The 13,964-nt window shown below is 36.7% G+C and overlaps 1 protein-coding gene across 1 annotated transcript in view; it reads right to left on the bottom strand.

Annotated features, from left to right (window-relative positions):
• Positions 1 to 13,964, bottom strand: part of METTL25 (methyltransferase like 25) — a 155,001-nt gene that overhangs the window by 30,962 nt on the left and 110,075 nt on the right. Inside the window, exon 6 of the mRNA XM_043969357.1 lies at positions 12,957 to 13,051. Within this exon, the coding sequence (XP_043825292.1) occupies positions 12,957 to 13,051 (95 nt within the window). The remainder of the gene's footprint in view (positions 1 to 12,956; positions 13,052 to 13,964) is intronic.

Below are 13,964 nucleotides of genomic sequence, written 5' to 3'. Positions count from 1 at the left end.
ATTAAAATTTAATTTCATTAAAATTGAAATGTAACAGAGTGTGGAGGGCAATCCTTCCTAGATGGCAATAATGTATTAACTTACTTTTTTCTTTTGTACAACATATCATTTGCATGTAATACTTACCTACATGCTACCTACAGTAATAATAATGGTAACAATGACAATCTTCATTAAATAATAACAGTGTGTTCATTTTTTGGACTAAAAAATTACCTGTAAGGGGCAGCTAGGTGGCGCAGTGGAAAGAGCACCGGCCCTGGAGTCAGGAGGACCTGAGTTCAAATCTGGCCTCAGACACTTAACACTTACTAGCTGTGTGACCTTGGGCAAGTCACTTAACCTCAATTGCCTCACCAAAAAAAACCAACAACCCCAAAACCTGTAAAATATGAGCACAATGGAAAAAATGTTATCACTGCTTGGCATAAATATATGAAAAATGCTAATTCCAGTAATCAAAATATTAAGTTAGAGGAGGAGCCAGTTAACAGATGCTTTACAAAGCAGCCGGTTGGGGTTGAGTGTGGTGGCCTACACTGTATAGTCTCCACTATGGTGAGGCTAGGGCTGGAATATAGCTTCGGTTTGCGAGTTCTGATTGGGGAGCTGCACCAAGTCTGACCAATATATTGAGCCCCAAGGAGAAAGGGAGCCACCAGACTCTCTAAGGAGGGATGAATTGGTCCAGGTTGGAAATGGAGCAGGTGAAATCTTCCATGACAATCAGCAACAGTGTTGGGCCTGTGGGTGTCTGCTGTGCTTCAAGACTAGGTGAGATAAGGAGACCCTGTATCAAAACTCAAATAAACTAAAAATCCTGTTAAGCTAGGACCCAAAGCTTTTTTATATGACATGTTGATGGCAACTAATCAATGAGCAAAAAGATCTTAAATATTCATAACAAGGTAGGTACTTGCTGTGTAGTACCAAACTGTGTGTTGTGGTCTTTTGCTTAGAAGTTATGCCAAAGATGAAAATGTGCTAAAAATCAAAACTGAAGATCCAACTAAACAAACAAATAAAATGTCAGTCCGTTAGTGTTTATGAAGCACCTATAATGAATGGGCTGGAAACTGTGCTAAGTGCTAGGGGTACAAAGAAAGGCAAAAGGAAGACTCAGATTTCAAGGAGCTCACATTCCAATGATGGGGGAGGGGGGCAGCTTGAAAGCAGTTAGAGATAAATGTTATATACAGATAAATCATTCAAAGAATGAATATGGCTACAGACAGTGTGTACTGGTAAATTTTAACGACCCCTTCTTGAAAAAAAGCAATGTGTACATGATACTTTAATCTGCATTATTAACTTTTTCCTATCATTTTCTTAGCCTTATACTCAACACAAGAAGAAATCAAGCCTTGCCTTGGAGCTGATTTCCAAGATGTAAATGCTCACACTGAAAATTCAATAATTGGCTCTCAAATCAGTAGAAGTTGGCTCCAGGACACCTCTGGTTACAAATGACAACGGGAAAAAATGGTTTTCAAATTCATTAAATAAATTAATTGCTCTTTTCAATGAGATGGGACTGTATTATGATCGATCTCTTGAAAGGCAACTGAAAAGAATTTTTGGAGGGTAGAGGGAGGGAAGAGGATCTAAACTATGAGTTCATGGGGGATAGGGCTCACAGTGAGAAAACTTCATCTTCAAAAACAGATCAGCACCTGTTCTGAAACTTATAGAGAAATGCCTTGGTGAATCGTGGTATCTTTAAGTGACTTTCCCAAAGGCACCTAGGCAGTGTATGCTTGAGGTATGGCTTAAGCCTAAGTCTTTTTTACTCAACATCAAGCTGATTGGTTCTCTATCCACAATGCCACACTGTCTCTTGAAAACCAACATTACAGATGTTGTAAGGACTAGACAATTGCAAAGAGGCATTTCAAGATATCAAACCTTACTATAAGAAGTAGGAAGCTTCAAATAGTTTCTATTTTATTAGTCTGGTAATTAGTTAAGAAGAGCTACAGTTCACATAGAAATCAAAAACAAGGGATCCTAGATTTTTTTTTAGGACTAGATGAAAGTTAAAAAAAGTCAACTATTGAGGTAGCTAGATGGTGCAGTGGATAGAGCACCGGCCCTGGAGTCAGGAGTACCTGAGTTCAAATCCAGCCTCAGACACTTAACACTTACTAGCTGTGTGACCCTGGGCAAGTCACTTAACCCCAATTGCCTCACTTTAAAAAATAATAATAAATAATAATTTTTAAAAAAGTCAACTATTCTACCTCTTTGCATTCAGGAACACAATCAATAAAAGACCAAAGATATTTTTTAAAGTTAAAATTCTACTTTTAATTCTTATTTTATTTACTTGTTTTTAAATTCTTTAAAATTAAAAAAAGCCTTTCTTTAGAAAAGAAGATTTTATAATATCAGTAATTTAGTCGCAGTGCTTAATTACTCAGGAAAACCTTTTTTATATCTAAAATCCTTCATGTTACAGTTAATATATTTTCTCTTGTCCCATCTCAGTAGAAAACAGAACAGCTGGTCACTATCTTCAATTTAATAGTTGTTCATATAGTCAAAGAATACTGCCTCTTAATTGAATAACCTCAATTGTTTGAGACATTTCGCAAAGATTTTGCTTCCAACTTATTGAATCATCTTTATGATTCTTCTATGAACTCTCTCCAAGTTCTTCATGTTAGGATTTGATTGTGGGGAGCAAATGAAAATTCAGGATTTTTAGAAGGTTCTGACCAATTCTTACAGTAATTTGAGTTGGCCAGAAAGTCAGTCAACAACACAACTAGAGCTTCTTCTCTAAGTGAACATGACAGAATATATTTCATTATGATGTAACTAATAAAAAAGGGCAATGGATTGGATACCTTAAATTTTCATTAAAGGAATTTGATATGTTACCTTGAATTGACATTAACCATGGTCTGGTTGTAGACTAGGTGGTCTGAATGTTTTGTTCATTTTAGCAGCTAGAGCAGTCTGACTTCATTTAAAAAACCAAAAAACAATTTATTACTTTCTAGTAAAAATAACTCCTGTGTTCCTGAAAGGCATAGGACACAGTATCATAAGCCTTCAAGTCTTTTCAGGGACAACATTATCCTCTGGTGGCAGTCAGCTCCAGAACATATTAATTGTTGTGGTACAACAGGAACATTTATTTCATTTCCAGAAAGATCAATTAAGATTCAAATAAGTTAGCCAAGCTGATAGTGCTTTTACTACCATAGAAAGAGGGAGAAGAAAAATGGGTTTAGTGGAAACAGGTTTTTTTTGTTTGTTTGTTTGTTTGAAAGCAGCCGCTAGAGGCTAACTTCTAAACCCTTCTTCTTTTGTTGTTTTTTGTTGTTGTCATTGTTTTTGCAGGGCAATGGGGGTTAAGTGACTTGCCCAGGGTCACAAAGCTAGTAAGTGTCAAGTTTCTGAGGCTGGATTTGAATTCAGGTCCTCCTGAATCCAGGACAGGTGCTTTATCCACAACGCCAGCTAGCTGCCCCAGCCCTTCTTCTTATACCAGGAAGTACTGGGGCAAATAGTCAAGCCAGAGCAAGAGTGAAGGCTGGGAATGTGGGAGTTTATCTTGCTTGATGAGTCTTCCATCCCTTTATATCTATTCCCAAGCTACATCATGGTGAGATAATGTTAAGTGTTTAACTCCATATTTAAAATGGGGGGTGAAGGGGTGGGGTTGGACTTACTGGGCTATGAGATTTGTTTCTTCCAGCTACAAATCTATTGAACCTATGGTCTGTTAATATGAATGTATGGATCACCTGGATTTGATGGAGGTTCTTCATTATCCAAAAGTATTTTTTATGAAATCCTGGGTTAATAGGAGCAAAATGTTCTTCAACTAGGGGCAGCTAGATGGCGCAGTGGATAGAGCACCGGCCCTGGATTCAGGAGGACCTGGGTTCAAATCCGGCCTCATACACTTGACACTTACTAGCTGTGTGACCCTGGGCAAGTCACTTAACCCCACTTGCCCAGCAAAAAACAAAACAAAACAAAACAAAACAAAAACGTCCTTCAACTGAACTCCAAACTGAACCCAGATAGCTAGCAGATATAAGTCCTTACCTGGTGACTTCTTTCCTCAGGATAGTAAGTCCCTATCTTATGGGGACATCTGGGTGTCCTCATCCTAGCCAAACTCCTTTTTGGAATCTTGTAATGTTATCATGGTGCTTCTATATTTCCTCCATACTTGTTATAGCTGAAATTGCTAAAACTGCTTCGCATTACATCCATTCTTGTTATAGTATTTGCTTTTGGGTTGATCTGTATCATGCTAATGAAACTGACAACACCCTATAACCAGTGAACAACCCCCCCCCCAAAAAAAAACAAACATATATACTCTCAGAAGGAGGGAGTCTCCAAGATCCCCTCTTAGGAGGGGTCTCCACATGATCATGTTTCTTTCTTCTTGGGACAAAATAAATTGGTATGATGGTTCTGGTTTTTGGACATGTTCTCTGATCTTTTTTTTTTTTGGTAGAACAGATATGGAAGCAAATTGTAGGAGATATTATAAGATTGATTTCTCTGATCTGTTTATTGATTTTTTTGTAGGAGACAGGCAAATTAAAACTATATTTAATTTTCAACAGATCCTATGACAGGTTTTTTTTTTAAAAGGAAGGAATGCTTCTTCAATTTTTGACTCAATGCAAAAACAAGGTTCATTATATAAGATTATTTCACAGACAATCTTTAGGGAATATATTTTAAACGGAGAGCCTTTTTGGGTATTTGATACTATGTATAATGCTATGCATAGAGTAGGTACTTAAAAATACTTACTTTAGGGAGGTTAGGCTCATCTTGAACAAGGCAAATTGGCTTGGTGGAAATCTTTGACTTGGTGGTTCAGATGAAGCTTTATAGGAGTAGTTAGAAGGTACCCAAATAAAAGGGAACTGAATTGAACCCAATTATGTTGGATGGTTTAGACTCTTTTGGAATAAAGTTACAGGGTAGAGAAGCAAACTATTGCTGGAAAGAGATGAGTGACATAAGCATAGAAGTTCAGAAGGAGCTATGGCTGGCAAGGAATGCTAAGAATGACAAAAAAGTCTTAACTCTATTTGGGGAATAACAGGAAGATCAAAGAATGGGTAGAATTACTGCAATTCACTGATAATGATAAAGGATGAGAGAGAAAGTAGAACTCATCAACTCTGATATTGCTTCTGTTTTCTTTGCCAAGAAAAATAAATCTTTGGACTGGAAAGAGCAGCATAAAATAGCTGAAGTGAGGTGAAAACACAAGGAAAGAGGACCTTGTTGTTCTTTATGAGTACAAGTTAGCACACAGGTCCAGATGAACTCCATTTGAAGGTATGGAAAGAACTGGTAGATCTAATTACTGAGCTGCAATCATTGATCTTTGACAGAATATGGAGAACAGGAGTGTTCTTTTAGGACTGGTGGAGGGCAAATGCCCTATTTAAAAAAAAAATTTCCAAAATGTTTTACAAAAATTATAGGCCAGTGAGTATGACTTCAATAACTAGAAAAATCATAAAATATATTATTAAAGGGATGGCTAGTCAATATAGAGAAAAGTAAATTGGTAATCACAAAGAATCTGACATAGATTCATTAACAGGTTGTACCGAATTAACCTTATTTCCTTTTAGGGTTTCTAGAATGGTTGATCCAATAAAAATCTATGGGTTTTCTCTGACTTGTAACAAAGCCTATCACACTCATCATGGAGAAGATGTGGGTTAGACAACATCACACTTAGGGAGATCTGTTCTGATAATAAAATAGAGTCACAAGCATAAGGGTTGATGGTGGGTCAAAATTTAGGTTTTTGCACTTTTGGCATTAGTCATTGCCTGAATCTTTACAAGAAAAAGACTTTTGAAGTTTTGTCAGCAGAACATCTTAGTATGACCCCACTCCTCATTCCCAATAAAGCCTCTGCCCCTTTGTGATGGTCTAGTCAGGACATTACTTTCTCCCTTCCTTTCACTTTGTTAATGTGATCATATTAATGCTTTTCTGTTATCAAACAAGAGGAGTCCATATGAATCTTGTCCACATATCATGCACATTAGGTAACATTTATTCGATGATTACAAGTTAGGGGATCTGACTGACCAAGTCAGATGACTGAAAAACATTAAGGAGGCTAGAAGGTGAACTAATACACTCAGTGTAATGATAGGAAGTCAGAATTTCTCTCTTTATGTGATTAAGAAAGCCCAAAGAGGGTGATCAGGAGAAAAGAAAATGATAAGGAGTGCATAGGGTGTCTCAGAGCTGTTCCCAAATGCACAGGAAGCCAAAAGGGATGTCAAGGAAACCAGGAATGCCAAAGAAGCTGGAAGGGCAGCCCAGGGAGAACAATGTGTTACCAGTGTAAAAAGAGAACCAAACTAATATTGGCTAAATGGAATTAAAGAGTATCTAGAATTGAGGGGGGTTTTTTTGTTTGTTTTTGTTTTCATTTTTTGATGATCAGTATGAGTGTTCTTATAATAGCTGATGTTCAAAATGGGTTTTCTTAGCTTTGGATTAACAGCTAGATAAAAGGGTTACAGATGGGCTCTTAGCAGGAATTGTTTTATTTCAAGAATGCCAGGGTATTTATTATATGTGGAGGGCTTTTAGGCTGTAGTGCTTCCATGATTGTTTTTAGAAATTATAAAAGGAATTTCAATATGTAATTATAAGCAGTCAGGTGAAAAAAAAAGGTGTATACATTGTATCTATTAGATTAGAAATCATAATGAGGAACATACCAGATTTTTTTTTTAATAACTTATAATTAAGTAGGATTTTGTTTATATTCTCATCAAGTGTAAAGTTATTGACTGAAGGAATTTTATTAACATTCAATTTCTATTTAGGATTCAATGTGAATAATTTGGCAATGTACACAAAGATAGGGTTTTTTAATTTTAAAAATGCATTGACTATAAAAATCAGATTTGAAGAAAAAGGCAACAAACAAAAGCAGTCAAGTTTGTTTCGTTTTCTCAATGTGTTTCTGGGACAATTAAAAAATATCAAGATTCATTTGAATGAAATAACAAAGGTATTAGTGGGGATATGCCTTGAATCCCACAAGTGCTTTGCAAATTTACCTCTAGAATTTAGTTCTAAAAAGCAAACTTCATAACTTCTTCTTTTTTTTGGGAGGGGGGTGGCGGGGCAGTGAGTGTTAAGTGACTTGCCCAAGGTCACATAGCTAGTATGTGTCAAGTGTCTGAGGCCGAAATTTGAACTCAGGTCCTCCTGAACCAGGACCAGTGCTTTATCTACTGTGCCACCTAGCTGCCCCTCATAACTTCCTCTTAATGAAAATAAGTCAAGATATATAATAAGAGAATACCCATTGTAGCTACACTTGAGGAAAATGAGTCATCTGGACCAGAGGAATTATATCTTTTGGTACTGGAAAAAAGAGAGGTAACACAGGGGAAGGAAAAATATCTGTTTCCAAAAAAGAAAAGAGAAGAAATTCTGTAAGTTGTAGGCTACTGAATTTAAACTGAATGCCTAGAAGAATTCTCTAATAGATCATTAAAAAAGATGGTTAGTGACCATCTGGAAAAGATTGTTCATTTGGTCATTCATTGTTGTCGGTAATCAAAGAGGACCAAAGTGACATCACAACGTCAGGGTCAATATATAGTGGTCCGATCAAAACAATACAAGCTCATAAGGCTCTACTACATATTGGGCACAAATAGTCTGATGAACGTTTGGGAAGGAGATGTCTCTATCTGCAGAAGATAGCAATGATTACAAAGAACAAGTCATGTCAGACTAACTTTAATTTCTTATTGGACAGGCTTACTAAAATGGATATCCTATGGAAAATATTATGCCTGTTTTTTTGCAAAGGATTTGATAAAATAGTTCATACTTTTCTTTTGGAAAACATGGAGAGACCTCATATTTGAAAAGAATTCCCCAGGGCAGCTAGGTGGCGCAGTGGATAAAGCACCGGCCCTGGATTCAGGAGGAGCTGAATTCAAATCCAACCTCAGACACTTGATACTTACTAGCTGTGTGACCCTGGGCAAGTCACTTAACCCCCATTGCCCTGCCAAAAAAAAAAAAGAGTAGCTAGTCCTTAATGGTTGATGTCAATTTAGCAAGAAGTTTCCAGGACTACCCTGGGCTTGGCCTTGTGCTGTTCATTTGTTTACCAGAGTCTTGGATAAATGTATAGATAGTATGCTCATCAATGTGCAGGTAACACAAAGCTGTGAGGGAGGGCTAACATAATGGATAACAGAGTCAATTCCAGATATCGACAGGGCAGAGCACTGAACTGAATTTGAAAAGACAGCATTCTGAGTGGACAGACAGTCTTACACTTGGGTTCAAAAGAGCAAGTTTACAAGAATAAAATGGGGCAGGGGGAGGTGGATAGGATGGTTAGCTAGTAGTTTGTTTGAAAAAGATCTGAGGACGTTAATGTACTGCAAGCTTCATGAGTCACCAATGTGACACGGAGGCCAAAATAAGAGAAACCAAAAACAATTAGCATGATCTTGGGCTGCATTAAGAGAGGCAACGATTTCAGCAAGGAGGTGAGAGTCCTACTGTGCCCTGCTCTGGTCAGATGCAACTAGAATATTATGTCAGATGGGCACTACTGATAAGACAGCAGGTATCCAGAGGAGAGAAACACAGGTGGTGAAGGGCTTTTCATCTGTCTTATAAAGATAGGTGGAAAGGTGTAGGGATATTTTATCAGGAGAAAAGATTCAGGGCAGGGGGTAGAGGTGGGACCTAATAGCTGACTTCAAGTATCTGAAAGGCTATGACAGAGAAAAAGGAACAGACTTGTCCCATTTGGTGCCAGAAGGAAGAATTGGGGGTAATATGTGGACATGGCAAAATGCTTGGTCAGGAAAAACATCCACAAATTGAACGGGCCAGCGAAAATAGGAGTGGATTCCCAATCACTGCAAGTATTCAAGGAGAACCCCACTGATGACAAATCCAATACCTCCTAAGCCAGTCTTCAACTTTTGGAAAGCTCAAATTATTTGGAAGCTTTTTCTTATGTAAGTAAAATCTTGTCTCTCTTTAACTTTAATATATTGGTACTAATTCCTGGGACCATCTAGAACAAATCAAGTTCCCTTTTCTACGTCACAGCCTTTCAAATACTTGATTACAACTCACATATCTCCAAGGCTAAACATATTCAGTTCTTTCAACTAATCCTAATATGGTATGGTCTTTGATGCCCTCAAAATCCTTGATGTAGCTGCCTTGAGAACACTCCAGCTGCTCAGTGTCTTTTGTAAAAAGTATCCCCCAGAAATAAACACAATCCTTAAGATCTGATTGGATGAGTCCAATAAAACATCACCCATTTCATTCTGAATTCTGCTTCTCAATGCAGCTTAAACATACATTAACTTTTTTGGGGGGTGTGGGGCAATGAGGGTTAAGTGACTTGCCCAAGGTCACACAGTTAGTGAGTGTCAAGTGTCTGAGGCTGGATTTGAACTCAGATTCTCCTGAATCCAGGGCTGGTGCTTCATCCACTGCACCACCTAGCTGCCCCCATATACATTAACTTTTTTAGGTGGCCATGTCACACACTGTTGGCTTCTTGTAGGTTGGGCTGGACTTAGACTGGTCTAGTGGTTAAAGATTATAATGAAATGACACACTTATGGACCAATAATAATAAAGGGAAGTTTACTTAGCCATGGCATGGACAGGATGGATATTCAGTAAGGATACTTACTGAGATATCATTATATTGCACTAATCTAGGTGGGTACAGCTTCCCTGCTTCAATATTAGCTGTCCTTAGTGCTCTAGTCAGAATCATGTGTCTAAACTAAGGGTGGAGGACTTTGTGGTAAGGAAGAACAACATCTTTATCATTTCACAAAAAAATGAAAGATGTAGCAAATATAAGATCTCACTGTGCTTCTTGTTTGCTTATTATGAAAAAAAATTAGAGTAAAATATTGGCTTACAGTATTTTTCAACAAGGTGTCTTCCATCCATATATGAAAATTATTCAAGGTTCTTGAAAGACAGAACTAAATAAACAACCCTATTCAAAGAACTTCGGAGATAGCAAGGTGGCACAGTGGATAGAGTGATGGGACTGGAGTCAGGAACACTGATCTACCTAAGTTCAAATCTGGCCTTAGACACTTACCAGCTGTGTGACCCTGGGCAAGTCACTAAAGCTTATTTTCCTCAGTTTCCTTATCTGTAAAATAAGCTATAGAAGGAATAGCAAACCACTCTAGTATTTTTGCCAAGGAAACCCCAAATAGGGTCATGAACAGTTGGACATGACTGAAATGACTTAACATAAAAAATTAAATGACCATAAAATTCAATGATAATAAATAAAGTATCAATAATATAATATAGTACAATAATAATAATATATTATATCATAACATATTATAGAGAGGGCTGGAAAGTTCCTTAAATTCCACTGAATTCCACTGTATCATGCTATAGATGAGAAAATTGGGTCCAGATAATTTAAGTGACTTGCCCAAGGTCATATAACTTGTAAAGAACTGAATTAGTATTGAGCCCTAGCCCCGTGACTCCCAAATCTGGCATGACTTTCACATTAGACTAAACAGAAAGGGGGCACTACATGCTTAAAAAAGGTTTTTGTTTGCTTCTGAATGGAGAACTCAGTGCAGAGTTCAAGTTTTCTTTCTAGTCTGATGTAAAAGTGAGGGGACCATCTATAACATGATATCCACCCATGTCACACACTATTGTCTTCCTGTAGGTTGGGCTGGATTTATATCGTTATCAAAATATTAAAACGAAATTTAGATTCCTGTTCCAGAGCTAAGAATTCTGTCATTTTGAAATTTCATGGATTATTTTATTTTTATTTTTTGTGGGGGAATGAGGCTTAAGTGACTTGCCCAGGGTCACACAGCTAGTAAGTGTCAAGTGTCTGAAGTTGGATTTGAACTCAGGTCCTCCTGAATCTCAGGGCTAGTACTTTATCCACTGCACCACCTAGCTGCCCCTAATGGATTACTTTAATTTTATCCCCTAAATATCTCTACTGATCAATGTGTTACTGAGCAACTGCTCAAATGGAAGGTTGGCGGTGAGGTAGATTAAGTTTATACAGACTGAGTGCCCTCTTGTGGCCAATGGGGATACTGAGTCCTTAGGAAAGCTTTCATACGCATATATTCATGACGGAATAATAGGTGAAATATATGTTTGGGAGAAAAGGGACTATTAGCTATCCGACACATGCATTGGGTTTGCTAGCTGAAAGAGAGCATCACCTACTGGGCAACTTGAATACTACATAGCCTAGATAGAAAATATGGTGATACCCAGATATGCAAATGGAAGGCAGGGCATAACCAATTTGGACTGCTTATACTACTGAGTGCCCCAAGTATGACATGCAGCAGCAGTCTTGTAATAAGTGTTATGCAAACAATGGCTATAATAATGAACTGAAAACAATACTAAAAGGCAACTGAAGCTAAGTTTAAATAACTGTGCTGACCAATCTTGGACCTGAGCAGCTGATGATAAAACACATTTCTCTCCTCTCCATAGAAAAGATTACAGATGCTCTCAGACTTGGTCACTATGTCTTCTGGTTGTGCTTAAATGTTTTCCTTTATTAGGGAAGATTCAATGGGAAAGGTGGCGAGATATTAAAGGAAAATGAAGTAAAAACAAAAGGCAACAATAAAAATTTTAAAAGAAAACCTAGGTTGTCTACAGTTAGCATATTTTCTCTCTTTAGTAACCTTATTAAAAACACAACCTGACATTACCTGTTTCTGATGAAGCCATGCTAGCTATTAATGATCACCATATCCCTTTACAAATGTTTGCAATCTATCACTGTTGTACAATTTTGTTAGGAATTTCAGTCACTTAACAGTCTATAGCTTGAAGGCTCCATCTTTTTTGAAAAATAGAGATATTTGTTCATCTCCAATTCACTGTTGTTTTTTTTAAAGATCAGCTCGATGATCATATCTGATAATTCTATCAGTACCTTGGGGTGTAGTTCCTCTGTACCTCGCGATTCAAACTAATTTGATATAGTTAAGTGCTATTTGACTTCAGGTTATGGAATTCTAACTCTAGTCTTTCAAGGCATGCCTTTAAATCCACTCTATCAAAATTAGCCATTCATGTCAGATTATGTATAATTTTCTTCCTATTTTTTTTTTTATGAATTTGGGATGGGTTAGACAATTCCTGTTGAAGTTTCTATCACTTTCATTTGAGCAACCAGTTTTTCCCTATTACTCAGAATCAGGGTCAGAATAACAGTTATCCTCGTCATTTCCTCCCCTTTCTGAATAAATGTTTATTTTGTACATTCTTTATAATATTCACTGTAGGTATAAATAGGAAACAATAAATGTTTGGTGACTAATTTCTAGGTACTGAGTTACTAATCCTAATTGAATGAGGCACTTTATACTCTAATTTAACAGGCACTTTATACTCTAATATAAATATTTGACCTTTTAAGTATTTTCACAATCTCTCTCTCTCTCTCTCTCTCTCTCTCTCTCTCTCTCTCTCTCTCTCTCACACACACACACACACACACACACACACACACACACACACACACTCACATTCACAACCTTAATGTGGGTTCAGTTTTTAAAAAATCTTATAAATTTTAGAACTGTGGATAAAAGACTTATGTTAATTAATCTGGTGACTGAGTCTTGACAGTTGATATGTTCTACAGAACATTAAGAATAATGTAATCTAGATTTAATTGCAAAGGATAACCATAACATCATATGTTCAATGTCTAAAGTTGGAAGGTTAATCCATTTTTATCATAAGTTATGATGCACAACAACATTTAATGATAATATTCTGAAGAATCTGGGATATGAGTCATGACTTTAACACAGTAAACCAAGGACAATGAATTCTGTAACATCTGGATAAAGCTCTTAGTAAAGGAGGGAAAAATAGAACCATACCAAGCATGCTGACATTCTGGCATTTCGACCACAGCACCAGCCCTCTTCCTTTAAATACTGGCACATAGGAAACCCCGACATTTCCAGAGTGCAATCTACAGATAGAAGAACAACAATATAGATTGCTCAACTAAAAATTCTTCCTCTTTCACTTAATGTAAATCATCTATTGAGAAAGTAAATCATCTATTGAGAAAGACAAACAGTAGTTAAACATGGTAGCAGTGATGTTTAACAGTTCATTCCAGTCCATTAACTGAAAGCATATTAGTGTTATGAAAATGGTATTTGCTCAACAACAGCTGTTTTGTGTTTAAGCCCCAGGTCTGAAAGGAACCCATTTGCCAAAACTATTTCTCCAAGATTTAGCAAGGGCAATTTCATACAGAAAGAATCTTCATATATGGTGAGATTAAAAGCAGTAAGCAATCAGTGATTAAAAAAAATAATGCTGGCAAACAGCTCATTAGTGTGTATTTTAATATATGCATTAAATATATGGCATTGATATCTAATATAGAAAACTTACTGTTGTCCTAATTTTCTGACATAAATGACTCCAAATATTATATTTTGGCACTCCATCATCGAACAATTTTCACTCAATGTTGCAAGCTATTTTATTTTTAGCCATTACATTTGCTTTCCAGAAAAGACCAGCTGCAAAGATGTTTATTTCTTCATGTTGCAAAGGCTCCAAACTATGATTCAATTTGGTTCTGATGCATTAATGATAATTAAGCAACAACCAAAATCAACATTTAGTGTTTAATATTGTTGATCTATGCTATAGCTAAACTACTAAAATTACATTGCATTCTCAATGTTCAAAGCTTCTGTGTTGACTTTTTAATTACACAGTAAGCAAAATGCTTGCTGACTGACTCCAAGAAGACTTAGAGGCTACTTATAGAAGTTTTGCCTTTATTAACCTAGGCTCAGTAAACTTGTTTTTTCAATATAATTGATTACCTCTGTAATTCTATATATTTTATTTTATGCCTTTAA

This window comes from Dromiciops gliroides, chromosome 5 (assembly GCF_019393635.1).
Source record: "Dromiciops gliroides isolate mDroGli1 chromosome 5, mDroGli1.pri, whole genome shotgun sequence".
NCBI classification, from domain to species: Eukaryota; Metazoa; Chordata; class Mammalia; order Microbiotheria; family Microbiotheriidae; genus Dromiciops; species Dromiciops gliroides.
The sequence above is the reverse complement of the archived record's forward strand: the minus strand, read 5'-3'. Positions and strand labels throughout refer to the sequence as shown.